Source organism: Pseudopipra pipra, chromosome 1 (genome assembly GCF_036250125.1).
Source record: "Pseudopipra pipra isolate bDixPip1 chromosome 1, bDixPip1.hap1, whole genome shotgun sequence".
In the NCBI taxonomy this organism is placed as follows: domain Eukaryota; kingdom Metazoa; phylum Chordata; class Aves; order Passeriformes; family Pipridae; genus Pseudopipra; species Pseudopipra pipra.
In genome coordinates, this window is record NC_087549.1 from 129759826 (window position 1) to 129787802 (window position 27977).

Below are 27977 nucleotides of genomic sequence, written 5' to 3' on the forward strand. Positions count from 1 at the left end.
GCTCCTTATCTCCCTGTGCTAACGCTGCCTACCTTTCCAACATCTCTGACGTTTATCTCTCGGTATCTTTCCGTAAGAAAAATCTCTTAAATAAGAGGGATTGCAGATTTAAAAGGTGTTTTTCATTATCATGTAACTGAAGGATAGAATTTTTGCTAACAGTGGGTAGTTAGTGGATCTCTGTAGTTAATAGGGAGAGTATTTGTGTTGTGGTTTGTTTGGGGGTTCGGGTTTTTTTGGGGGTACTGGGTGCAGGTACGTGCAAACAAGAATTGGTCCCTCCTGAAGGCCCCTAGTGTTTCTGTAATGGAAATTGCAGAGTCTGTGAAACCAAAAAAAAAAAAAAGTCTGTCTTCTTGTTTCCCTTTTTCTTCATCCCCACCACATTTTGATAGGAGTACTGTCCATCCCATTTCCAGAGCATGCATTAAATTTCTGAAATAGATCAAGTGAAGTTTTCAAACTGTCTTATACTACAGATAATGCAGCATGTCTGAGTTGAACGCACGACTTCCATTTTGCTTGGTGAACTCTAAAGCCTGGTCTTGCATCACAGGAGCTCTACTGTCAAGGACTATATCCCGTGTATATTACATACACATATATTTATGCATGAAGTGCTACACTTTTTTCATACTGATGTGTTCATTGAGCTGTTTCAGTCTCTGTTAGGCTAGTTTGAAAGGAAATTTTCAAAGAGAGAAGGTGGAATGTATTGTAATTTAACAAAAGTCTCTCACAGCTTGCCTATTAATATTGGTACATAAAGTTTGCTTTAACAAATGTGACTTTTTTGGCCACGTTGTAATGGCTGTTTAATATTTTAGGGAGATATTTACATACCACACATACGAGCAGGTTTTGTTTGGTTGGTTTTGGGTTTTTTTTCACTCAGGGATAGGTGAGCAATCTCTTACAGTTCAGAGTAAGGAAATGTGCCCCTGCAAGGGACTGTCCTGCATATGCAGTGGTAGCAAACAATTCCACACCTTCTACTATTCAGCACTGCTTTGCATAACACACTGCCTGTGGGTGGATACATAGAGGGAAAAGCCATTCGTGTTCTGAGTCAGAAAGGGGAAGCAGGCCTGGTGCTCTCTCTTGTTTGCAGGGTGTTCAGATCTGCTTGACCACAGTTACTTTCTATATAAATATACTACTGCTACAGGAGGCTCCTCAGGTGCTGAGAATGCCCAGCAGAGGTGGGGGACAATCATATCATGATAATATGTCAAGGGGATTCATATCATTACCTTCTGGCATGTGTGGCTAGGAACAAATGAGAGGGAAATTAAATTTTTAGTATTTTAATTTAAAAGGAAATCAATCACTTTGGTCTTCACATCAGTAAAGAGAAAAGAAGGAGATCTGTCTTTGCCTAGGAGGGCCAGCCATATTCAACATAAAGACTGTTTTGTGCATGATTCCAAAAGGGGCAGGGCAAAAGCAGGGTAGCAGGTCCTTAATCCCTCTGCTCATCACTAGGTAGGCCTTCATGAGATAGTTGTCTGGGCATTTTCACATCTACATCCTCTGGAGAGCACTCTGTAGTATGGACCAACCATAAAAGCCCACTCACAGATCAGCTACTGCTCTTGACTCTCCTCATTTCCATGCACAGGAGTCTGGGAACACAGGTTTCTAAATAGGAAAGCTGACACAAAGTTAAGGTGGAAGGCAAAATGCAACAGCTGCTGTGGGGCTCTGCAGTTTGACAAGTCACTGACTACATACATAACATTTAAATATTTAACTGGATTTCTAATAAATATCTATGGTGAAACCATGATTTCCTTCTGTAGCTAGCTTTCTACAAGCTAATGGGTGATAAGTAATCAGCTTTACCAGATCAAATTCTACACACCATTTTCTTTTCTTAACACTTTGTTTAATTATAAATGGTCTTATATTGAGTCTGTTTATGCCATTGCTTTTATGGATCATCAGCAAGACCATGAAAATATTATATGAGTAATTTCCATGTATTTTGACTGAAAGCTACTTTTGTGTTCTCTGTTCACTCCTATTTGATCAGACAACCAGATTAAATTGAATACCTTATTTGCTTAATATTATTTATAAAAAAAAAAAAACAACCCTCACTAACTTGACCATTCACATTTAGTAAGGCCATTCTTCTCTACAAAACCTATTACTCATTCTGTGCCCACTTGTGAACCCACAAATTGGAGGCACACTGGACCTGGACCAAGTTATAAAGATCATGTTACACATACCTACCCTAATTCCTAAACAGAACAAAGGTCTTTAGGAAAGTGCTGTGGTTTCCTGGAACAGTTAGAACAACATATGGAGCTGTAAGAATAATTTGTTTGCCGTGATCTGATTACTGTGTGAAATAAGGTATAATATAATATAATAAACCCTGAGACTAGCTCAGTTGGTTACAGCATGGTGCCAATAACACCATTGTGTGTTTGATCCCTGTACAGGCCATTCACTTAAGAGTTGGACTTGATGAGCCCTTTGGGTCCCTCCCAACTCAGATTGTTGGGATTCCATGAGTGTATAACCCCACCTTTCTTTTATGTGTAAGAACACCAGGTGGCTGAAAGTCTGACATCTTGTTATGATACGGAACTTTACTCACTGTATTTCTTGAACAAACAATAGTGGAACTGCCAATAGTGGAATAATACACGTTACTGAAGTTAGAAGTACTGTCTGCATTTAAACAATTGTACAATCTCTATGCTGCTGTTTGTGCTAACCAGATCTGCTTGCAACAAATACTTGTCTTAAAACAAGCCATTGTGAACTTCCAGATCAATATTCAGTGTGTGCCAAAAAATTCAGTGATACATTTTGAATGGCAGAATAAGAAATTAACTACTGAATCTTGCTAAAAAAATGTGAAATTTAAAATAACATTTTTTAAAAGTTTGAAATAAAGAGAATTTTTTCATTATCAAAACTAAAAAAAATATTAAACGTCTTTGATGGGAAGTATCAGACAAAATGTATTAGGCGGTCCTTCTGGAAATTCTGCAAGAAAAGCACTTGTCACAATGTTTCTATCCTGTTTACAGACCTATCCCAAAACCCACTTCAAAACTGTCTGGGCTACATCTATGTTTCTGTGGATGAAACAGTGCCCGGGACCATTCAAAGTAAGTTGAGGGCTGTGTTGCAGACCTCGAAATGAGATTTTCATATCATGAAACTGAGAAAATCACACTCACTTTCAGTGCTGTGGAAAGTGATGGGAAGGCATGCAGGAGCACTGACAGCTTAGGAAGTCTGCTGGGATTCCCCCAGAGGGCTGCATGGTGGATGGACCAAAATGTCAACCCTGTCCATATTGCTCCTTAGAAGTAGCACTTGGCAAGTGTTACTCTATTACCTTGCCCAGGCATTTTCTCAAGGAATGCTACTTAGTGGGACATAAATCTCACTAATTAGTGTGCTAATAGTCAGGCTCCCATACCTGAATTTACTTTCTCACCCTGATTTATTTGTAGAAATAGCCTCACAAAACCTTCTTTAAGCACTTTAGAAAAATTCATCTTTCTTTATTCTTATTACTGATATATTTCTGTATAGATAAGTATATTTCCGTTTATTTTACATATGCATGCAACTTAAAAGTCAGCTAGGGCAAGTGCAAATATTTTCTCTGCCAAATCCTACAATAGCAATAAAATAACGTATTCCCTAATAATAAAAACTCTGATAAGAGAGATATATTTCAGAACAGATCAAGGAGTAGCCAACCCTTGCAGTTAGATTATTTTATTTGCTGTCTGGTACCTGTCCAAAGCAAAGAGGTTCAGAGGGTTGTAGTGAACCAGGACTCCAAGTAATGCTGCTATAAGGTATCAGTCTTGTATAACTGCATTTCTATGAGAGTTGATAGAAGATTTTTGTTGACTTGTGTTTCTTTTCTTTGGTAAAAAAGAAAGCTTAATAAAAATGTTGGAATTAATACCGGAAACCACATTATTACCTGGCATCTGCAATAAGAGATGACATATTGTTTAGTAAGAATTGGAATGCAGAACTAACTCTCCTTTACAATCATCCACTGTTTAATTCTTTTAATCCTTTTTAATTGGTACTGCATTTTGAGTTCCTTTAGAATTGGTTTTCTTCTCTTTTTTTGATTTTCTATTTTTGAATCAGGAAGAATTCTCTTTCTTCTTTTTATATGTAAAGAAACAAAGCTATTGTTATGAAGTCTGTTGTTAGTTTCTTGTTACGGAAGAAACAGGAGGAGAGACACTTGATTTTACTGTTTATATGATAACAGGGACAACAACAGACATTTTACCTCTGTACAGAATTCAGAATTAATTCCTAGGAAAAAAGGAGAGTAAGTAGCTGTAATAATTATATAACATTTGAAGGGTTCAATGCTGCTGGATTTAACAAAATTGCTAAGACATACTGTGAAGTGAGCTCTATTTTAGTGTGTACTTGTATGAGAAAATGGGGAGAAATTTATTTCATTATTAGTTTTTTTCTTTACAGAAGTAATTGGCTTAGTACATGTGGTAGTGTAGTTTTTTATTTTCCACACTGCAGTGTTACATTTGCCAGTCTGGTTATTTCATTGCAGACCTTTGTTGCATTTGTTCTACACCTCTATTTCTGGTAACAACAGTACTAGCAGGGTGACAGTTTCTCATTTTGAGGTAATAGCTCGACCTAGTGATGAGAAAGAGCTGCTACAGTCATATGTATTAGAATAGTTCCTCAATCTTTTATAAACCAAAGGCTGTCCAACTTTCTTTAAAAATAATTGTCATGCAGTGTTCAATAACTGTTATTATTCTTTCTTTATTGTTCTTAATTTTATTTAAGAGAGCATATAGGTTCCTTTTTAGCACATTTTACCAAACACTTCTTATGTCCTCAAGACGCAAATCACGAAATTAAATACAGTGCTTTAAAAGACTAAAGCAGCACAACTGAGGGTGTCAAAATAACTTTATTAGAATTATGTCCATTTATTCCAGCTGAAAAAATACATTGTATTTTAAAACTGTTATATATATTCAAGCATGAATTTAGCTGTTACAGCTTTATACCAGCAAACTATGTCTCTTACAGCTGAATTTAGTTGTATTCTAGGTGAAAATAAATCTTGTTTGTATTAAACAAAACATCTATTGAACAGGGCAAAATCTCACAATGGGCTAATTACAATGTAAAAGTGAACTGAAGATTTTAGTATTGACTACAAGAGTTACTTTAAATGCTAATTCAGCTGACACTCAATCTTTACCACTGTATAAAAAAGAACCAGAATTTAAATTAGTTCTACTATTATGGTTCTAAAACTCTAGAGAATTATGCTGGTTTATGTTGCAGAGTCAATATCAGACAGCTAATTTTTCTTTCTTAATCTGTAAGTGGTTAAAAAAGCATACGTATAGTGCTTTGGTTTTGTGGTTTGTTTCCCTCTCCTCCTCCCCAGGAGGAGAATAAATTACACTGGATTCCTTCTCATTAGCCAAGACCACTATTGAGTTAAAGTCAGCAAAGTTTCATTCCTCTGTGGTCCTGGGCCTTCCGACAATAGAGCCATTGGTATGCCATATGCCTTGCCTGCCATGTGCACTGTATGGCCAACAGCTCTTTCAACAACCCTTTCTTGCCTGTGCTAAGAAACATGAGGGATAATGGAAGGGCTGGGATGCTAAAAAAAGGATGCGGCTGTAGGGAAAAAATGCTTAGTCTTTTGTGCAGGCAATAACAAATCACCTCACTTTGTGTTCTCTCTTGCTGCTACACTAGACATGTCTTCCTAGTACTTTACTGAAGTCCTGAATGCCTGGGCTCTAGAAAAGATTTTCTTTTAACACTTCAGTAGCACTGTGACCTTTAACTCCAGGGTCAGAGCAAGTCTTATTTGTTTTGAAGCTTAACATAATTAAGCAGAAAGGAAAGAAAAAGGATTAAATAAGAGAGACTATAGCAGTAGGAACTCCCAGTGGGAGAGACAAGTACTATTTGTACTATGAGAGAAAAGATTTTGTCTGGAGGAGAGACAAGTAGACTGCATGTCCTTTAAATATCTTCAAAAGGAAGAGAAAAAAACAGAGAAGAAAAAAAAAGGAAAAATAAATATATTCAAACTGTAGGAACAAATAGCTCTGTTAAGTTGATAAGTTATTTAAAAGCTGCAAGCTCTCTGGCATGTGGTGTATTCCACTGGGTAAAAGCCAGACTAAGTGATACAAATGGGAGCCTACCTTACTTCAAACTACAGATCTTCAAACAGCTTTTGAATTTGACAGTTTGTCTTTTTTTTTTCTCCACTCAGATACAGAAATTAAAGTACGGTTCTGCCTGAGATTTTGAGTGCAAGCACTCAAACTTTAAGAGCACATAGTGTTACTAGTCTCCTGGGGACAGAAAACCAATATAGGCAAAGATCTTTGCTCTCTGCATACACATGTCCTCGACGTGCAAACACGTTTCAGATGTCAGATGTGTTGCCAGAACACCTGGCACTACAGTTATTGCCTGGTGAATGTACAAGTATCCAATAAGCCCTTATATTTGAAAGACAGCCAGGGTATGAGTTATGCTATTTATATCAACCCATGAGACTGGGGAGGAGGAACTGATCTCCACCTTCCCCTAAGTCCTGCCCACCACTGATCTGTCCCAGTGTATAACAGGCTGACAATGCTGCCATGGTATATGGATGTTTCCGTGTGGCTCCATAAAGAGAAACAACCTTCTGCTTTCAAGCTCAGTCCCTGTCAGAGAAAATAGACTAGGCTGCTTCCAGAAAGAGCATTTGCCACTTCATTTTCTGTTATTGCTACAATGCTGGGTCATGTAGCAATGCCTGTCTAAAGTCACTCTTTCCTGGTGGAAATGAAGCCATACACTAACTCCCTGCACCAAGAATGGCATTAGATTCTTATTCTTACAGCACATTCAGGAATAGATATAAATACACAAAGTAAAGTACAGAGACTTCAACACCAAAGTAAATTGTAGATGCTGACAATCACGAGCAAACCAATAGTACCACATGCCATTCAGTTAGGCCTGTAACAATGTATGGCAAAGTTTTGTGTAGCAAACATATCAAGGAAAAAATTCAGATGGGAAAATACAGGATTCTTGGTGATCTTTGCCCAGCTCACGTCATCAACATTCAGTCACTGAGAGCTGCGAAAAGTATAGTTTGAGGTATCCGGAAACTTCTAATTGCCTATTCCCACAAATCCATTATTACACAAGTTAGGACTGGAGAAGAAAAAGCCAAGCCTTGCTACTGCAATGTATTCAAGGCCAGATGGAGAGTCCATCTGGTCCAAGTAGTTGGTCCAAGCTAAAACTGGATTCTGGATGCAAAGGGAGTCCTAAGACTGTAGACAAGATACATCCTTCTCCTTCCCACAACCACAATCTTCAATTTCTATTTTTCAAAAATAGAAATTGTTTCAGCATTGTCTTTTTTATCTCTCAAATTGTTGGTGATGAAGCATCTTAAACAGTCCATGACTACTAGTCATTACTAGTAATTTATGTGTAAAGGGCTGTTACAAGGCTGAGCTGATGCATACCAATAGAATTTCTGATGTTTTACAGTCCTGCCCATCATAATGACCTGGCCCATGAATCCACTTGTGATAACCTTGACCATCAACAAAAGGTCTTCAATTCCTGCCTAGGAAACTGCAGAGAATATGTATTGGATGCTGACAGAAAAGGGAAAGTCTTTCTCTCATATTTGAGTCTGGCCATTGTTTTTAATTCAGATCTTGTTTTCTTGCACAGCTCCAGTGAGAGCAAAGGATGAGAACAGAGAGCTGGGAGAGCCACCAACACAAAAACAGCTGAAATGTGTTCTCTCAGGCAAAAAGACAGAAATCATGAGGGTTACCATCAGGAGGCTACTCTCTGTTAACCACAGTGAAAGCAAAAGACCTTCACTGTATGTCTCTCCTAATCACAGTGTCTGACTTTTCCACTTCCCCTTCAGCTCTGTCTCCTCTTCAAACAGATTTCACCAATCTCACAAAACTCACGTATTTCCAGTCTTCCAGGCATGTTGATGGCACCATATCCAATGGATGCAGCAAAGATGTGTATATTTACTGGGAAAAAATGAGGAGCACAGATTTCATCAATGAGCAATGTTCAACTGAGAACTGAGCTGACAGTGAAAAGCTCAGTGTAAGTCACGAGGCTGCACATTCATTCTACATTATGGACCTTGCATTTACTCATTTAGCTGTTGAGAAACCTCTTAGCATTTCATTTCAGCTGATTAGAAACAAAACTAATGCAAGCATTTTCTAACTAATTAATCAGGAACTTTCTTACAGTGTTTTTCAGCCATTCTTAAATGGTTTTAGTCTGTAGCCAAGTGGTTACTCTCAGATACTAAACAAATGATATCATGAGTGCAAAGTCTCCTAGCTACTAATGGCACCCAACATTTACATTCAAACCTGTTCTCTCCACCCATCTAGCATCAATTTAAATTTCTCTCAACAAAAATAGAGGAAAAAATCAGCTTTAAAGGAGAAGAGTGGAGAAGACAATGCTTCAGTAAAGCTATTACACATAGTAATGTCTGCAGGAATGAAAAAACCCAGAGGGTTTCTCATGTGACTTGAGAAGAACAGAGGTGTGAGACTGGGGTGTAATTACATCTAGTGCTGTCTGCAGATATGCTGGAAAAAAAAAGACTGGATATTGAAGAACAACACAATGTAAACAGACTATAATGGGCTACTTGACAATAGTAGAGAAAAGGCCAGAAAAGGCCAGGGACATACCAGTTATTACTTGCACCATTGTAACTACAAAACAGTAATATTGCCAGTGTTTAAAAACAAATCATATGTAGTATTTCTACCATTAGTCCCATTAACGCCATTAAAATAGGGAATTTAACATGTAAGACATAGTGAAACGCAGCTATCCCTGGTTTTTAGAAGTGAAAGTAAAGGGGAGGATAAAGATGTGACTGTTACCCAGTGTGCCCTAATGATGCAGACATTAATGAGGCCTTGGGAGGTTTTGCTCTTTCCCTGGCTGTATCTGCCCAGCCTTACTGGACCACTTTCTGCAAGTTGCTTCTCACTTCCCTGCTTCAGTTTCTCCATGAAAATATTCTTATTTTAGCAAATGTTTTGTGACTTACTATCATAAAGCACTATATGAGATCTAGTTATGAACTAGAAATTGTTCATTGAATGAAAATGCCCAGGCAACAACTTAAACCTAATCTGACCCATCCAAAAATCTTTCCTGTGCAGAGAAAAGAAGTAAAGATGTAAATAGCAATTTACAAAAGTCTCTGGCAAACAAGCAAACACCCTAAATACAACCTAGGATAATACAACATTTGTCTAGTATTTCTTGTATCTTTTCAAAATGCAGAGTGACAATTAGATATACGGGAAAAAAAATCAGAACACTAAGATATAAGGTGTTCTCCAGCACAATCCTTACTCTTCTATGCACAGTGACTCCATCTTCCAGTCAGTGCACAGCTCTGAGAATTGCACACACGGCCTCTTCCAAGGCCAGTCCTGTGTTCAGGTGAGGCTGTGCTGAACACAACTATCCTATATCTATTCCTGATCAGCACTGGAGTCTACTTCTCATGCACAGGACACTTCAACGCATTTTTCTTTCTAAAGCCTAAAAATATCCTTTTAATGGCTTCTTAAAAGTCCTTTTAAAATTCTACACCCAGACCACACTTACTGCTGACAGTCTGCATGACCTGAAGAACTTTATGCACAGCACTAAGTGTATTAAAACTAGCTATGAAAGTGTGAGAAATAGAAACCCAATCGGGCAATTTCCAATCAGAATTTTATTATATGATAAAAGCAAATTCAGCGCTGGGTGATCACGGAAGGGGTTCAACAACTCCCAACGCCTGTCACACCCAAAGAAGACATTTGTTCTACATTTATTTCCAGCTACTACATGAATATTCATTACACATAAGTATAAACATTACACATTGTTAAATTAGACTTTCAGCAGATGTTCGCTTGTTATCTATACAAAGTTATAAATTTTAAGAAAGGTGCTATTATCTAGCTAACTAAACAAAATTCTCTCACTATAAATCCTACACAAGGTAAAAGGGAGGTAACTTGTTTTATCTCTTTATAGGGGCCCAATTAAGTTTTACGACTTGTTTTTCTTTTCTCTCCAGGTCATATTGACCTTACACTGTTTTCTCTTAATTAGCCCGAATCATTTTCTCAGTTTATCACAAAAGCATATGCATGCAAATTACTAATGGCTCTCTTGAAGTATACATGGAGAATTAGGGGGTGTATTTAGCACTTCACATCCTAGTCTTCAGAGTTGAATTGCATTTACTTTAGCACTCTCAAAGGCAAACACGCAAAACTGTCCAATAACGGAGTTCAAGTAAGTACCAAAATCCTATTTTACCCATTGTGTCTATGATTCAGAACTGAGTTTTGCACAGCAAAATCATACATCCTTAGCAAACGCTTCCAAAGGTGCGAGCTTTGCACACACTCCCTCTCCCAAAACAAATGAAGCGGCTTTAAGGCAATGCAGGTGTCTAAGCTCTTTGCACTGGACACCACACAAGCCACACAAGATCTGCAGAGACAGGATTTCTGATGGCTGCGAGTCGCCCTCATGAGCCCAGCGACGCCCAGCAGCGCTGCTGGTGCACACTTTTCTTCACAGCGCTCTGGGGAAGGAGCCAGAGCCAGGACTGCGCGGCCTGCGAGCTCCTGCCCTGCCGCGGGGCGGCCCGAGCTGGGGCCGCCAGGAAGGGCTGCTGTGCGGGTGCGGATGGGGATACGGATACAGATGCGGGTGTCAATGCAGATGTGCATACGGGCCCCGGCCGTGCTTCCCCCCCGCTTCGCCGGCCCTGCGGGCAGGAAAAGGGCAGAAGGGCAGGGAGGCACATGATGAAACTTCGCGGCGTGTTTCAACAGCAGCTGGCGGCGGGGGAGGAGCCGGCGGGAGCCGCCTCTTCCATCCTCCGGCGTGGTGCGGACGGCGGCTTTCCGTGCGCCGGCAGCCGGGAGCGGGTGAGGCAGCGGAGCGGGTGAGGCACCGGGCCGCGGGGCTGTGCTGGGCAGGGCCGGCCGGGGGCCGCCGCCCCCAGGATCGCGGGCCGAGCAGAGCCGCACAGAGCGGCCTGCGGGGCAGCGGCCGCGGGGCCCGGCTGGCGGGGCTGGCGGGGCCGGCGGGCCCGGAGAGCGGCAGCCGCCGGAGGGAGGGGTGGCCGTGCCCAGGGAGCCCGGGGAAGCAGCGTGCGCCGAGGGAACCTGCTCCCGGTACCCGCGGTCGCGCGGAGACCGTGCGTTCCCGGGAGGACGCTCCAGCTGGTGGGAGAGCCTAGCTCCATGTGCTGAGGGTGAGGTGCGGAGCGCCATCACTTGTCCAGATGGGAAAGATGTGGAGAGAGGGAACAGTGTGGTAGTGCTGTGCTCGCATTGGCACGCCTTTTACAGCCCCAGAGTCCCTGGGCTTTGTAGGCTTTGTGGCTCTCTGAACCCTAATCCTAATGGCCCCTTCGGGTGGAGGTCCCCAGCAACATCACTTGATCTGGAGGTCCCCAGCAACATCACTTGATCTGGAGGTCCCCAGCTGCAGCCCACCTGTACTATTAGAGACCTCTGCTGTTACTCTGACAGCTATGAGGCCTGTGTATATCTCCAGGGACACTGGGACTGCAAAAGGCATGCCGGGGCGAGCATGGCACTGCAACAATTGGTTCCTTCACATCTTTCCCATCTGGGGCTACCACGCTGCTGGGGAACTCCAGTCTAAAGCCATCCTCTTTTGGGTTGAAACCATTCCCCCTTGTCCTGTCACTACGGGTCTTGCTAAAGAACGTCTGTCCTTGTTATAAACCCCCTTTGTATGTAAAGGCAAGAAATTGAAAGGACCATTAATGTTTCTGCTGAGATGATGTCACTTCAAGAGATCATACTATATTCCCAGTAATTACTTGTTCTATTTGTGCTCTATGAAACAAATCATAGACAACCTTGCTGTATCTAAAGGTAAAAATTAAACCTAATTTCTTGCTGTCCAAAGTTTGTTTATCATACTCTGGGCAAGCCAGGTTTTACTTAGTAAAGTCTGCTATTCTCTTGATCAGTCTTCTTGGCAGTTAAGTGATTAATAACCTACATTTGTTATCTGTGTTTTGTAGGTATGTTGTGGGTTGACCTTGGCTGGATGCCAGGTGCTCACCAAGCCACTCTGTCACTCCCCTCTTCAGCAGGGTGGGGTGGGTGGGGGAAGAAAATGTGATGAAAAAAGCCCAACACAATCTCATGGGTTGAGATAAAGGCAGTTTACTAAAGCAAAAGTGAAGGTCATAAACAAGAAGAAGAAAAAACCCAAAGATTTTACTCTCTCCTTCCCATCAGCAAGCGACATCTGGCCACTTCCTGAGAAGCAAGGCTTCAGCACACATAGTGATTGCTCTAGAAGGCAAACGTCATAAATAACAAATGCCCCCCTTCCTTCTCCTTTCCCTTAGATTTTTTTTATCTGAGCAGACATCATATGAAAAGGATTATCCCTGTCCTGGGTATGTTGCCTGGCTATGATCAGGCAACATCTTGCCTGCCTCCAGCCTGCTGGTGAGGGGGAATTGAAGAGCACTGATGCTGTGGGAGCACTGCTCAGCAGTAGCCAAAACCCTGATGTGATACTATCACCTCGCTAACTACCAGTACAAGACACAGCACTGAGGGAAAAATGAGCTCCCTCTCAACCAGACTCAGTATAAAGTGTCAGCTCTTGCTTGTAATGTTCGTATCTTTATTGAACAGGTTCTCCACTTGCGCGTACAACAACAGCCTCACAATGTGCGGGATCTGGGCCCTGTTTGGGAGCGATGAATGCCTTTCTGTCCAGTGTCTCAGTGCCATGAAGATAGCACACAGAGGTCCTGATGCATTTCGTTTTGAGAACGTCAATGGTTTCACCAACTGTTGTTTTGGTTTCCACCGCCTTGCAGTTGTTGATCAGTTATATGGGATGCAGCCTATCCGGGTGAAGAAATTCCCGTATCTGTGGCTGTGTTACAATGGGGAAATCTACAATTTCAAACAAGTAAGTGTTGTATGGATGATATGGCTTTTTTTGTCCTCTTTTTTATTTTTTTATTTAAAAATTAGTGGATATTCAGAAAATCTTTAAAATGTGGTAGACTAGAATGTCAGAAAAAAAATTTAAAGTTAGTAAAGGAGTAATGATGAGCTGTGAATCTGGTGGCTTAGTAACATACTTAGTCTTTAATACTAAAAAATCACTTTTTAATTGACAAGAAGGGGAATAGGTATTTGTATGTTCAGGTTTGATCAATTTTAAATAAAGATACATTCTTTATTATCTCTTGGGTCGGGGAATTTCAAACTTTTTTTCTCCCCTTTTCATTATGCAAATGCTTTTAGACTGTCTTGCTCTTCAGTTATTTTGGGTCGTCAAACTCCAAGTTGTTTCCATTATGCTACCAAAGTCCTTAGACGTCTGCAGCAAAAGCCATATTCTTTGTGGGGTTTTTGAGAGCCACCTAAGTAAGTCTCTTAGGCACAAAACTAGCAGCAACTTTACTTACTTCCTGAAGTGTCCGAATGTCCTTGATGGGCTAAACATTGTCAGTGGGCCTTCGTCCCTTTGCTGAGATGTCCATGCTGCCTGTGTTACTTGGGAAGATGATTCAGATAATCCAAATTTGATGTATAAAGCAGCTTAAAACTGTGTCTGATTCGGAATCATGCTGAATGAATGTGTAAAGTGTATCATGTGCCAAGTGTGGTAGTATCAGAAATGTATGAATAATCTGAGATGTCACAGTATTTCTAATATCACAGTTTTGAAGTCGGACTCAGGATCCTGTTAGTGATGTCAGTGACATCAGTAGTGTCATTGGGAATTTGACTGAATAGGCAGGAGATTTTATCTTTTTTCCCAGTCTTCAAGTGTCTGGCTGTTTGAAAGATGAGATAAACTTTGCCCTGCAATAGATGTGAAATGTACCAACAGTCTGTAATACTTGCAGTGATTTGCATTGTGGCTTTTCTGCTGTTGAAAGCAATAAGAATTACTCTCCATCATGCTATACACAATCTCAAACGGACTTTAATTATGCAAAACTTGCATTACCATCTGCAGGAATTTGTTCAGTCATTGTCACTACATTATGTATCCTCTTTCTTTATGAGACTTTTCTTTCAAGCTTGTGGCTGAAACCTATCTAGGAAAGGATCACTGGAGAAACAGGTGTCTTGTTTAGGGCAATGACTTAGTTATTTTAATGTTGGCTCAATTTGACCTAAGACTGCCCCATAAATAACAATTAAAACCAAAGAACTTGAGTTAAAATGCTAGAGTATTGGTTTTGTGGGGTTTCTTGTCTTGTTAGTGTTGTATTGAAACCCTCTACTTCTCTTTGTCTTGTATGTATTGAAAGGACTTTTAGAGAAGCACCACAAGAACATGAAGAATATTTGGACTGACCTAAGTCTGACAGCTAATTGCTTCCTCCCCCACTCCATCTGCACAGGCAGAGTGAAAAGGCTAGTTTGAGGAATGGAGGAAGATTAGGCAGAAGGACATTCTCTGTGCATAAAAAAAACACTGCAGAGATGTTGCAAGTGTCTATGTGTTTAGAGTTGTTTTTTTTTTTTGAGACAGTGGCTGGCTAATGCCTCTGAAGACTGGGGTCATGTGTTTGCAGCTTCACATCCTCAGATAGAAGTGTATCCCTGAAAACTTGCCATAATGTCAGTTCCTTAAGACTACAGAGACAGTCTCATTCCCTAAGAGATCATACTGGATAATACTTTTGTAGTGGGTTTACCCTCACTGGATGCCAGGCATCCACCAAAGCCGCTCTATCACTCCCCCACACAAGTGGATGGGGAAGAGAAAATATAGTGAAAGGTTCATGAGCTCAGATAAGGACCAGGAGACATCACTCACCAATTACTGTCATGGGCAAAACAGACTCAGCTTGGGGATATTAATTGAATTTATTGCCAACAAAATCAGATCAGGATAATGAGAAGTAAAATAAGTCTTAAAAAAGAAACCTTCCCCTCACCCCTCCCTCCTTGTCAAGCTCTGCCTCCTCTCCCCCAGCAGTGTAGGGAGATGGGGCGTGGGGGTTATGGTCAGTTCATCACATGTTGTTCCTGCAGCTGCTCAAGGAGAAGATTCCTTCTCCTGCTCCAGCATGGGGTCCCTTGCACAGAAGACAATCCTCCATGAACTTCTCCAATATGAGTCCATGCCACAGCAGCAGTTCTGCATGAACTGCTCCAGCGTGGTTCGCTTTTCCACGAGGCTGCATTCCTTCAGGCACAGGCTGCTTCAGCATTGGTCCCCCACAGGGCCCCAAGGAAACCTGTTCCAGCATGGGCTCCCCTTTCTGCAGGTCAGCAGATCCCTGCCAGGATACTGCTCCATCATGGGCCTCCTGTGGAGTCCCAGCCTCCTTCAGGCACCCACCTGCTCTGGCATGGGTCTTCTCCATGGGCTGCAGGTGGATCTCTGCGGCGTTGTGGACCTCCGTGGGCTGCAGGGGCACAGCTGCTTCACCATGGGCTGCACCACGGGCTGCAGGGGAACCTCAGCTCTGGCACATGGAGAACCTCCTCCTTCTTCACTGACCTTGGTGTCTGCAGAGTTGTTCCTCTCGCATATTCTCACTCCACTCTTCCCTGACCACAATTTCATCCGCACAAGAACTTTTTTATTTCTTCTTAAATACATTATCACAGAGGCATTACCATCATTCCTGACTGGCTCAGCCTTGGCCAGCGGTGGGTGTGTCCTGGAGCCGGCTGGCATTGGCTCTGCTGGACGTAGGTAGAGCTTCTGGCAGCTTCTCACAGAAGCCGTCCCCTGTAGCTCCCCCACTACCAAAACGTGGCCATGCAAACCCAATACAACTTGGAACACCAAAGTATAATTTCCTTCTTTGGTGGAAATATTTATGCAACTTTTAAAGTGTGATTTTACACAAAAAAAATCGGTTTTCTTGTTAAACAATTACATGAATGGTGTTACTTTTTCAGTTAGTAAGCAGGCAATGTTTGCAAATGCTTATTCATGTTTTTCTTTATCTTTTTTCTTAGCTGCAGAAGCAGTTTGGATTTGAATATCAAACATTAGTGGATGGTGAGGTTATCCTTCATCTTTACAACAGAGGAGGAATAGAACAAACAGCGTCCATGCTAGATGGTGTATTTGCTTTTATCCTTCTGGACACTGCAAACAGAAAAGTGTTTCTGGCGAGAGATACCTATGGAGTCAGACCACTGTTTAAGGTGCTGACTGATGATGGATTTTTGGGTGTCTGTTCTGAGGCAAAAGGTAAAACTAGTTGTGTTTAGTGCCTAAATAATCTTAGGTATTGGTGTTGGAGACAAACTGCTTTGTCAGGCTTTTCTTCTAAGTGTGAAGAGAAAATGAACTGTAAGTTCAGTAATATATGGACTATATTTACTAGTATAAGAACTACACATCATTAAAACAAAAACCTCCAAGATGTTTAATTGTCCTTAATATCTCTAAAATAACTTGTTTATTTAATTTTAAAATTCTGTGTTCTGGAATTATGGCAGTATTGAAATCAAGACTTTTTTTTATGTTACCCCAAAGTTAAATTCAGTCTATAGAGTTAGGGTAGATTTTTGCTACAATAAATGTATTAGACTGTTCCTGGTGTTCTATAATGAACTGGGAAATAATGCCACAAGAACTGCTAATCTGTAAAAGCCATAATTTTGAAACCTTACTGAAATTGCCTGCAGCATTGGGTAATTTTCCAGTATCACTTATTTTATTTGATGACAGTTTTTTTCCTTTGAGAGGACACATCCACTGCTCTGTTTTTTAAAGTAATCTTGGCACTTTCATAAACTAATCTGAACAGTGTCAAAGGGGAATTTATTGCCTAAAATGCACTTCGGCTAAAATTTACTTTCACGATTGCTTGTGTCTCTCCCATTTACTGTGTATCTATTTCATTATCAGACTGCAATATAGGTTGACTCCTCTAATAGTACTGTGTACTAGTACTAAGAGCTGTACCATCTCTGCTTGTTGTGAAGGAAGAAGGGAAGTGAACGTTCTGGAGACTCTATCCTATAACCATTGCAGTGAATTACCAGTCCCTCTCTAACCCCAATTCAGTATCTCTTTGAGGACTTCCTCAAGGGGCATCCAGGTCACCAGCAGGTGCTCAACATCCTCTTTCACAAGAGGAATGTAGATAAAGTTTGATTCTTGGCATTTAATACCAGTGGAGTAGATCAGTCTGGAACCGATGAATTATGAAATCACTAAATCAATGTCAATTAATCACGTCAGTGATGATGTTTTATTTCAACCCCCTTGTTAGCTTGACTACACTTAATTTTAAATACAAAATCAGTTCATAATTGTCATTTGAATTTTTATAAGTATATTACACCTTGACCTGGACATCATGTAGTCAGTTAGAAAAGTGATCTTCTTAATGCTCACAGGGATAAATTGCTACTTGCCAATTAGTAAAACTTTCTGGTTTGTTTTCTCTGTTGTCTGCCTCAGCTTGAGACAGCTCAGATCTATGTGTGCATCCTGCCAGAAGCAGAGTCACGCTATAGCCAGGACTGACTCTCACTTAAAAGGGTATTTTTTAATACCAGATTTAGGATCTGGAGAAAATATTTGTATATAGTTTTAGTACAGAGGCTGTTGAGTGAGGTATGACTTAACCATCCTAGGTCAAAAACATTGACATTTTTCTTTTTTCCCATTTCATGTGTAGGACTTATCAACTTAAAGCATTCAACATCCTTATGTTCTAAAGTGGAACCGTTTCTCCCGGGTCATTATGAAGTATTGGATTTAAAGCCCTCTGGCAAGGTTGCATCAGTGGAATTAGTAAAATTTCATAGCTGTAAAGATGAACCGCTCCATGTTGCATGTGATACGGTGGAAGCTCTGCCTCCAGGTAGTACAGCAAAGATTTTACTATGTATTCTGATTTAAAAGTGAAAAAATCATAGTCTTTGAATATAAAATTTGTACTGATTGGTTTAAAAAAGTACCATTTAAGAAAAAAATACCAACTTGGAAGAACTTTTAAAATGTAGGGACTTCAGAGTTGTTCTTGTAGGCAGTTGTGTACAAAGATGGACTTGAATGCCTTTGTTATCAGAGGAGATTCAGACAAATATCTTTGTTTCCTATTAGCATAATCCATTAAAGTCTAAGTAACACTTTTTGGACTTTCTTCCCCTTCTCTTTTCTCTTTTGAGCAGGCTTTGACCTTGAAACGGTGAAAAGCAACATCCGTATTCTATTTGAAAATGCTGTTAGAAAACGTTTGATGGCTCACAGAAGAATCGGTTGTCTTCTGTCGGGTAAGTAACAAGAACCACAATGATTCTGTATCTTCTCTCTCTTTTGCCCATCCTCTGCTAGTTAGAGGAAAGTAAATTGGCTCTTCAGCTGTGATGTATCTGAAGTGGTCTGAATCTTCATTTGCTTTTTATCTTCATTTGCTTTTTAGAACAGGCAATGGGGAACTTGTTAGTTTGGGATAAAGTTCTCCAGTTTACAAATATCTTGAAAATCTTATGCTTTTAAAGTTTACTCTGGGCTAGGATCTTGGCTTGTTGAGACACCATTTTTAAATAAGAGGAAATAAATATATTCTTATTGAAAAATCACTCAATATATTCTTAAATACTTGAGATTTATGCTTACATTGGTGTCTAAAAGATAAATGTAATTATTATGTTCACTTTGCACAGATTGAGCCTAGAAAAAAAGGCTTGGCATGTTTCAGATAGCAGGAGGAATTGAAATTTCTACTTGTCACCTTTCCTATAGTCTTCATCCTAAACTCCCTTGATTTACCAAACTACAGGAGACCACCTGGACCAAAATTATTTGCTGCACCCTTTTGCAGATGAGGTAATAGCATGTGGTACAGGAAGTTGTTCACTGACTTAGCTGATCACTATTGTGATCTGGTGGTTCAGTGTCACAGAGGTACTTTACAGAGCTAAAGCTCTGTAGCCATGGGACTGACACCTTATTTCCTGTGTTTGTGTAGCACTTTTTACTTATGGTTAGAGTTCATGCTGCTCATGCATTCATTGAACATCAGTAATTACACTCTTTTGTCATGAACCCTAATAAATGTGCATCTGAATGAGAGAGAACTGACCAGGAGATACTGTTGGACCATTTCTCTACTATGGCATCGTAAAAAGTAGGAAGGAGGTAAATTAAACAGGAAGATACGGAGAGCTGGGAGATCCAAACCTCAGTAAAAAAGCCTGTTTAAACCCCAGATTTCAGATACCAAATTAGAAGGCAGTCAGCAGCTCCTCAGATGCACATGCAGAAAGCTGTAGTAGCAAAACTAAGTGCCTGTGCTGGCATAATACCAGAGTATTTCAGTGCTTCACAGTTTTGAGTATGCTTGGCACATCATGGTTAGAGAATTGCTTCTGTTTCCAATCACAGAGGGAGTTCTGCAACTTCACAGTGGAAGTTCAGTTTTCCTGATTTCTTCATCCTAAGCACTCAGTTTGTTTTCTGTGCTCTCCTTTTGTCAGGTTCTGCATATAATTTCAACAGGATGTTTTTTTTACAAGATAGCATGCCCACAAAGTGGATCAGGGTGGGAATTGATGCTAGTGCACTCAGCTGAAAAAACATGTGCAGATTGTAGGAAGCAAAGAGAAGAGGGTTTTGCCTCATGCTTGTCAGAACTGCAGGCAGATGTGGGCAAACAGGTACTGTGTTTTGCTCAGTACTTCAAAGGGGAGTAGCAAGTAGAACTAATCAAGGACTAGCAGAACTAACTCATGAGAATAAGAAGGTGGAGCCTTAGAGTACTGGTTTTATTGTATTAGAGTATTGGCTTTATTGTATTAGAGTATTGGGTTTATTTTTTGCATTTCCAAATTGTTCAAATCTTTTCACTATCCTCTAGAAAGACAAAGAAAAAAAGAATGATTGGGAAATGCTTACACTAAGTATTTTGGTTTGTTACTTAATTCTTTTTTATTCAAACAGAAGAAAAAACTTCTGTAGTCCTGTCAGTAGACCATCAAATGTGTAGGTAAGAAGAGGATAGGGGGCAGTTTTGAAATGAAGAATAAATCCCATTTTGGCAGAGTTGAGAAGGAGCATGTTCTCTAGCAGTACAACGTGTTCAGTATACTTTCTGTGTATCTTAAAGAGGGATCTCCACTGATGCTTCTGACACCAAGTAACAGCTGTTACTAAAGACATTCTACTAAAGTTGCCTGATTCTCTTGTTAAGCAGAGGTACACTTGTATGAGAAGTACCTTGTATTCACACAGCTTAAAAATGAAGCCCACTCATAAGATTCCAATATCTAGATTCAGTGTTCTTGAGGGGGAAATAAAACATCATTCAAAAGCCTAATCAAATAATTTGTTTTGTTGGCAGGGGGCTTAGATTCCAGCTTGGTTGCAGCTGTTCTTCTGAAACTGATGAAAGAAATCAACATCAGTTATCCATTACAAACCTTTGCAATTGGGATGGAAAACAGTCCTGATTTAGTGGCTGCCAAAAAGGTATCCTAAGCGCTGCTTTCAGTTTGTTCTGAGCTGCTGAATGCTAAACTGTGTATTAATGCTTCTAACTTCATGGTATGGCATTTACAGTAACACTGAATACTCATTTATTACTAGGATGTAAATCAGTTTGCAGTAAATCATTTAGTACAACATTTGCTGCTTAATCTTACAAAAGAGACAACTGAACCTTATCTGTTTTCTCTTGAAATCAGAAGACTTTCATGACACAGTCCCATTGTGTTGTTGCCAAAAGGACAGTACTTTGGACTTGTCTAAATTCTGCCTCTGGGTTTTAGGGTAGATCTCCATTCTATAGTTCCTATACTATGGCATTTGTATATATGTTAAATATTGCAAGTTAATCATCACTTTTCTGAATTAAGTTCTTTGTACAAACTGTTTGGCATGTGGGTTACCCCTTAAGTATGCAGGCTGTCATGACTTTTGAGCTGCTTTTTCTCTTAAGGGCAAATATCTGGAGTATTTAGAGCCTCTACAGATTTGGTTATGTTTTTGGCAAGCAGCTGGATGGTCTCTTGCAATCATAATTGAACACTGTAATCAGGGAGACTGCGTTCTCTCTGGTGAATGTACCACTGCAAGTCAGAGTGGCTGCTAAGTAACATCTTTTCTTGGCCTAATGTCATAATTGTCACTGTAGCAGAAGGGAGCTGGTGCTTTTGCTCAATTTGTGTGTTTTAAACACAATGCATATTTATAAAATGTTCTAGTTGAAAAGGGATACATGATTGTAACCTTTTACAAACAGGTGGCAGCACATATAGGCAGTGAACATCATGAAGTAATACTTAATACTGAAGAGGGAATTCAGGCAATAGAAGAGGTTATCTTCTCGTTGGAAACCTATGATATAACAACAATAAGAGCTTCAATTGGTAAGATTTTTTCAATGGTAATCTTTGGTTTATATCACCCAAATAAAATTTCATGCAAAACCACGTGGTCATCTACTAGATCCCTTAGCTGACACAGAACTTGGGAACTGTGACTCTGAAGGTCTGCTTCCCAATCTGATCTATGATACCACTCTGAGGCAAAAGCACTTACTAGTTTCCAAATCCCTGACTGCAAAAAACAACTGTCAAAAACTGTTCTCGAAGCTTTTGAGATGAAAAACAAGTTATATGAAGAAGAAACATTAAATCAGCAGGTCTAGGTTTTCTGCTCTGATGAGTAAGAACCTTGGAGAAAGGGGGGAAATTTATAAGTTATCTGAGATACTGAATGTTATGATAGCAGAACAATTATGATTACCCTTTCCCTGCATAATTTTTAAACTAATGGGAAGTATTTCTTGTCACCCTTTAGTAACACAGATTCTTATAATGTATGTTTGATTCTGAGAAGTGAAGGAAGTCACCAGCAGCTTTTTACAAAGCATTGCCAGCCTGATTGGAGTGAAAAACACTAATCCAATGCAATTCTGCATAATGCAAGCTACAACACTTTACCCAGTTAATCTTGTGTCATCCTAAAGTGTTGTAAAGTATTATGAAACCAAATAGTCAACACAGTTTTCAAGGCTGAGCTCCCTGTGTGAAATCTGCTCCAAGAAGATAGGATTTGTGAAATACTGAATTTGTGAAATGTGAAATACTGAATGCAATTCTTTAAAAATTAAAACCAACTTTTCATCTGTAATTTTTTCTTTGTGATTTGCTGCTTAGTATAAAAAATAATGAACTTGATCCTTTTCATTAGATTTGTAATACTTATGTTATAAAAGCATATTGTTCAGAAAGATGCGTTGAGGGGAAGAAATAATTCTGTTTAATAAATAATTCTTTAAAAAAAATTTTTAAAAAGGGCTTTATCCAGTTCAACCCACAGTGGCAGAGACTTAAACAGCAACTTCTAGTGGTAGCTTTGTTCCCTAAGGCTAAAGGGTTTATTCAGCACTATACTGGAATTAATCACGTGCTTAATTTCAAATTGAGTCAAATCAGCTCCTCTGTGTGTTTCCGTGGGAATCCTTCAGCATTCCCAGGATCACAAATAGACACATATTTCTCATATTTTGAGGGCTAAGTGTTTAGATACACAGTTTAGATGTATATGCAGCACTTAGCATGGCTGATGATGGCTTTGAATAGCAAGATGTTATTTTACATTAGTTGTTTGCTACAGAAGGAAGTGGTGTAGGAGACAAACTTCTAAAATGCTAAATTTAAAACTACTAGCTGTATATAGCATCATACATGTAGCTGTACTTTAATATACTTTTTTTTTTTAAGGTATGTATCTTGTCTCCAAATATATTCGGAAGAAAACAGACAGTGTGGTAATTTTTTCAGGAGAAGGATCAGATGAGCTGACACAAGGATATATATATTTCCATAAGGTAAGTATATTCACTATACAGAAAGCCCTCGAGCTGCTTGTTCTCCCGTTCAGCAGAACATCTCCGAGATTTCAAGGTGTGATGTTTGAGAGTTGTCACAACTGTATATTAGCTGTTTTTTTCCTGAGGTGGCATAAAATCCAAGGGATTCGATCACCTAAAAAGTAACTTTTTAAATCTTCAGCAATTCCTGAGACTGTTACTTCTTGTATGTAGTTTTTGCTAGTTCTGAGATCACTCTGTGATCACTACAAACGCAGGACAGCAAGCAGTGGCTCCCTCAGTGCAGCTGTGTTCCAACCATGTGTTTGGTTTTAGGCACCATCTCCTGAGGAAGCTGCAGAGGAGAGCGAGAGGCTTCTGAAGGAGCTCTACCTGTTTGATGTACTTCGTGCAGATAGAACTACTGCAGCACACGGGTAAAATGTACTCTCTTGAATGGTGAGGACTCATGGGATTTGAAAGCACAAGAGGATCTTAAAAGTTCTGCTGCTGTTAAGGAAATTACAACAGTTAACTGTTGACTGAATAACTAAGTGATTCAGAATATTGTGCTGCAGGATAATTTTACTCCTGCAGTCTAGGTCTAATCTAATCTAAGATAGTCATCAGTCTTCTGAATACTAGTAACAAATGGGGTGCACCCCATGTTCTGCTTGATCTCCCTATCTTAATATAACTGAAGACATGACCCACTTTGGCAGAACAGGCATTGCTAATGTTCCAGGTATGCACAGGCACTCAGGGTCCCTGAGCTCTGAGTGTGTGGGAAGCAGGCAAATATATATGAGGGCAGGCAAATCTGGTCATCAGAGGAATCATCAATCGCATTTCTGTTCTAAACACTGTGAGACAAACTTGCTACTGCAATTGCTACAGACAGCGTTTTATGAAAGAAAGTTTTGTTGGATGAGCAAATAGAGGAGAAATAAAACTGAATCTAATTGCAACTGCTTACAGTACCTCTCGATTAATTGCATCTGCTTAGAGTAGCTCTTGATTCTTAGAGTAGCAGGAAAAGACTGCTGAGGATTTGTATGCCAAGATGAAATTGAAGATGTAGCCTGAAGGAATTTCAGCAACAGCAAAGCACACTGCAAAATTTAATCTGGTCTGTGACCATAGGGCCCACTCTTGCCGACCAATGCAGGAAATATCTTTTGTCTAGGACTGTACTGTTCTTTACAGAAGCAGTGAATTAGAAATACCAATATTCAGAGTTGAGGCGGGAAAGTGAGACTGTGTTTGACTTTGGGCTTTTTTTGAGATTTAGACAAAGAGGAATCTTGAATCTGATTATCAGCATGCATATAAAGAACTAAAACAACATACTGAAAAGAGAAAAGTATGTGTATAGTCGGGTAGCTGATTATAATAAAGAGGTAGTAGGATACAATATGTGTGACTGACACCTGAGCGACTAGTTCGTTCTCTGGGAGCAAGAAGATTTTTTTAATTTGTTTTTGCATAGATATTGCAATGGTTGTTGCAAATCCTACAGTACTGTAGTCTTTAAATTCAGGGTACTAGAAGCTGCCCAGCATATGACATCATAAATCATCATGGTCTTTAATCTGCATGGACCATACACCTAAGTTTCCAAATTGGTGAATTAAATGCACATAGTCATAAATACACAAGAGAAATTTCTTCTAATTAAAAGCAGAAAACCTAGTGTTTGTGTGAAAGACAGGAAAACTGTTGTGGAATTTGTAAGTAGATGACTTACGGGATTAATTCAGTATCTTTTCTGTTTATTCCTCCTGTTTAGCCTTGAACTGAGAGTCCCATTTTTGGATCATCGATTTACTTCTTATTATTTATCTCTTCCAGCAGAATTGCGAATTCCAAAGGTATGTAAAACTAGGGTTGGACCCAAGTGTAAGTGTACAAATTCATTGATACGTGTTCTAAGCATGAGCAAATTGCTGAATTTAGTGGTTAAGTCCTCTACCCCAAGTCAAGCACACTCTTAAATATTTTGCTGGATCGTTGGACTACTTGGAACCCTTTTCTGACTAGACCTTCTGAAAGGAAATGTTTCATAAGTTTTTAAATCCAGATTTTTGCACTTCCTCAGACTCATGACATTTTTTTTTTTGTTCTGCAAACAGAATGGAATTGAAAAATACCTTTTAAGATTGTCCTTTGAAGATTCCAATTTACTTCCCAAAGAAATACTCTGGAGACCCAAAGAAGCTTTCAGTGATGGTATGGCATCAGTGAAGAAATCCTGGTTTTCTATTCTTCAGGACTATATTGATCAACAGGTACAATATCACTTTTTTAGATCTTTCTCATTTAAATGTATTAGAAAAGGTTGCCAAGGGGACGCAGCTCACATGCTTAGTTAACAGAATAAATCTGGGTATATACCATTTAATGTGAAGGAGCAAGGTAAACCTTAGTCAATGCTCTTCTAGGTATCTGAGTTGGTTGAAGGCGTTTGTAATGCTAGGTACAAAGAAATGCGAGAGCCTGACAGAAATGATTGTGTAAGGAAATGAACATCATTTAAGTGTCTGCATTGCAAATTATATTATGTGTTGACAAACACAATTTCTGGGTTACAGGCAAAGCAGCTGCTTCAGCTGATGGCACTTGTATGAACTTACTCTGCTGCTGAGTAACAACATAATGACTTTATAATGTACTTTTTCATTTATGTCATTCGTTTTTCAAAGCTGTTCCTAGCTAAGCCATTTTGCTTTTTAAAGCCTCTGCTTGCATTGCTAACCTGCATTTTGGCTCTGGACAAAGTATAATCCTCTCTGGAGTACAGAGGTAGTTTAATCCCCAAGAAAAAGGAATAACACCCTATTTACACCAGAACTCTGTTACACAGAAATATGTGTAATCAAGCCTGTGGATGGGTGCTTGTCTGTCCTATCAACATACCATTTTCTTTCTCTATATCCGCAAGCAAGAAAGTAGTTGGGTCAGGCAAGTGTTGTGCTGCCTGTTCTGAGCCTGTACTGTTGTAGGAGGAGCAAATTTATTTCATGACCGTGAAAAGTCAGACAGCCTCTTGGCAATGGAAGTTGCTTTAGAAATTGCCTCAACTGGTGCAATTATTCATCCTCCCTTTCAGAGCCAGCTTAGCAACTGCAGGTGTCTTTGCCCCTGCATCCCAGGTCTTTTGTTTCTAAGAGCTTGGTTATACAAACAGAGTCAACAGTTCTCCAAGTTGAAAAAAACCCTAGGAAGCCACTTACGTGGCAAAGTGACTGCTTTAAGATTTTCCACTTGTTTCACAGCAAAGGAAAGGATAGGGAAGAAGTTTTTGTGAGTTTACTAACAAAGGTGGTTGTAACCCAGACAAATGGGCTTCACGTGTCATGCAGGAGAAATATCAACAGCACTGGAAATACAGTTACATATTCATAAAGATCAATGGAGTGTATGACAAAGGTTTGACCTGTCAAACCTCTGCCTCTGGAATAGACTTTTTTTTTGTAAACCTGTGGGCATTTAGTGGTTTGTGAATTCTTGTGTATCTTTAAAAGTTAAATGTATTTGCAGCTTAACTTGAATTTTGCTTATGTCTGTAGGTTGATGACCTTTTGCTGGAAAAGGCAGCGGAGAAATATCCTTTCAATCCTCCTAAAACAAAAGAAAGTTACTACTACCGCCAGATCTTTGAAAAGCACTACCCAGGGCGAAGCAGCTGGCTGCCCCACTACTGGATGCCAAGATGGGTTAAGGCTACTGATCCTTCTGCACGCACATTGAAACATTACAAGTCGGCCACCCAAGAATAGGCTGTTGAAATAATCCCCCAAATGAAAGTGCTGCAAGCATTTTGTGTGCACTGTTTTAAGAAAACCAAACAAATTATGCAAACCTAAAGCTTAAATCGTCTTTAAGATGCATTTTGAAAACGCTATTGGAAATGGGAGCTTTCTGTAGTTAGTGTACTATTAAAGATTTACCCTGCTGTACCAAAACTTTGTAATTCATGGGAAAATACTTTATGGATAGAAAACTACATTATTGACAAGTCTGTTCCTTATGTGACCTCCATTGTATTCAGTTGCCTGGCAATTATTTAATATATTTTAGTGTGAGCTCTGTTACAAGGACTTGAATCAGGCTGAGGGATGCAAACTGCTGAAGACCATCTGAGCAAAGGGGAATTTGGCTGTAGCTGTTTAGTGACTTGTGTTCCTGGCTGTGGGACTTGGATAGTCTCTATATTATTCTGTTCTGAATGTCTTTCTACACACTCCTGAGAACCTCGGTGTAGTATTCAAAAAGTATTTAGATATTCATAGCTATGCAGAGATGCTTACTAGAGATTATAATAGGTGTGGTGCTGGGTGTTAATTAATTAAGTGAATGGGAAACTTATTTGTTTCTGTGAAGCCACTGGTTGGCTGTTTAGAGTCTTATAAATATACCATGAGTCTAAAGATATTGTGGCTGTTACTGAAGAGCAGAACAGATGAGGGAAGCCAAGTTATGTCTTTGTTTCTAACTCAAGGACTTCAATTTTTAAATTTATTTATTATTCTTGAAAAAAAGAAAGGTTGTTAACTGGATGATATGTGTCAGTCTGATGGAAATTGCATGAGTATTTTAAGAAATTTTTTACTTATTTTGAGAGTTTTTCCACCTGTGTGATGAAAAGGTAGACTGTGTTGCTGCTGAGCTTTGTGGTGAACCAACCTTGTTAACCATAGATTTTAGTCAGACAAAGCGTCACTAATGACAGCGGGATCAGATGCCTTGCTTGGAAGAATGGGGAAAAAAGCATCTTCACAAACTGCAAGAACTTGTAATACTCTGTTGAAAAGCACCTGCGTTTTTCTCCAGGACAACTTTTTATTAACTACTTAGTCATGGAGGCTGCTTTTTTAAAGGTAACTTAAAGGTGGTCAAGAGATAGATAAGTGTGCTACAGATTGACTTGATTAGCTCCGTGCTCTTTGTGAAGACAAGTCTGCTTTATTGTCCCTCTTGACTAGGAAACCAAAGCCATTTTTTATTTAAAAAATAAAATATATGCTGTTCTGATTTAAAATCTTCA

General features: G+C 39.7%; 1 protein-coding gene and 1 long non-coding RNA gene across 6 annotated transcripts; both read left to right on the forward strand.

Moving 5' to 3' along the window:
- Positions 1-41: 41 nt before the first annotated feature.
- On the forward strand, positions 42-7716 carry LOC135424958 (uncharacterized). The gene is made up of 2 exons (XR_010435440.1): positions 42-3131; positions 7576-7716. It is a non-coding gene; the product is annotated as an uncharacterized LOC135424958 (long non-coding RNA).
- Positions 7717-10936: 3220 nt separating this feature from the next.
- On the forward strand, positions 10937-27971 carry ASNS (asparagine synthetase (glutamine-hydrolyzing)). Of its 5 annotated transcripts, none has more exons than XM_064676727.1 (12): positions 10937-11036; positions 12798-13080; positions 16110-16347; positions 17789-17974; positions 18285-18386; positions 20456-20583; positions 21356-21482; positions 22842-22948; positions 23267-23367; positions 24720-24801; positions 25063-25218; positions 26500-27971. In XM_064676727.1, exons 2-12 carry the CDS (start codon positions 12832-12834, stop codon positions 26707-26709), a joined length of 1686 nt encoding a protein of 561 aa, XP_064532797.1. In that variant the 5' UTR covers positions 10937-11036; positions 12798-12831; the 3' UTR covers positions 26710-27971. The 5 variants fall into 5 exon arrangements, with proteins under 5 accessions (XP_064532797.1, XP_064532777.1, XP_064532806.1 ...); XM_064676707.1 differs by having other exon boundaries at positions 10942-11053; XM_064676736.1 differs by lacking the exon at positions 10937-11036 and adding an exon at positions 11250-11370.
- The last annotated feature ends 6 nt before the right edge of the window (positions 27972-27977 follow it).

What these genes read in the sequence shown, in the direction of transcription:
- ASNS (XM_064676716.1), top strand. Translation starts at nt 12,724, where the DNA reads ATGAGCTCCCTCTCAACCAGACTCAGTATAAAGTGTCAGCTCTTGCTT. An exon ending in AACAATAAGAGCTTCAATTG is followed by an intron (nt 21,483 to 22,841) that starts GTAAGATTTTTT and finishes TTTTTTTTTAAG; the next exon opens with GTATGTATCTTGTCTCCAAA. An exon ending in GATATATATATTTCCATAAG is followed by an intron (nt 22,949 to 23,266) that starts GTAAGTATATTC and finishes GTTTGGTTTTAG; the next exon opens with GCACCATCTCCTGAGGAAGC.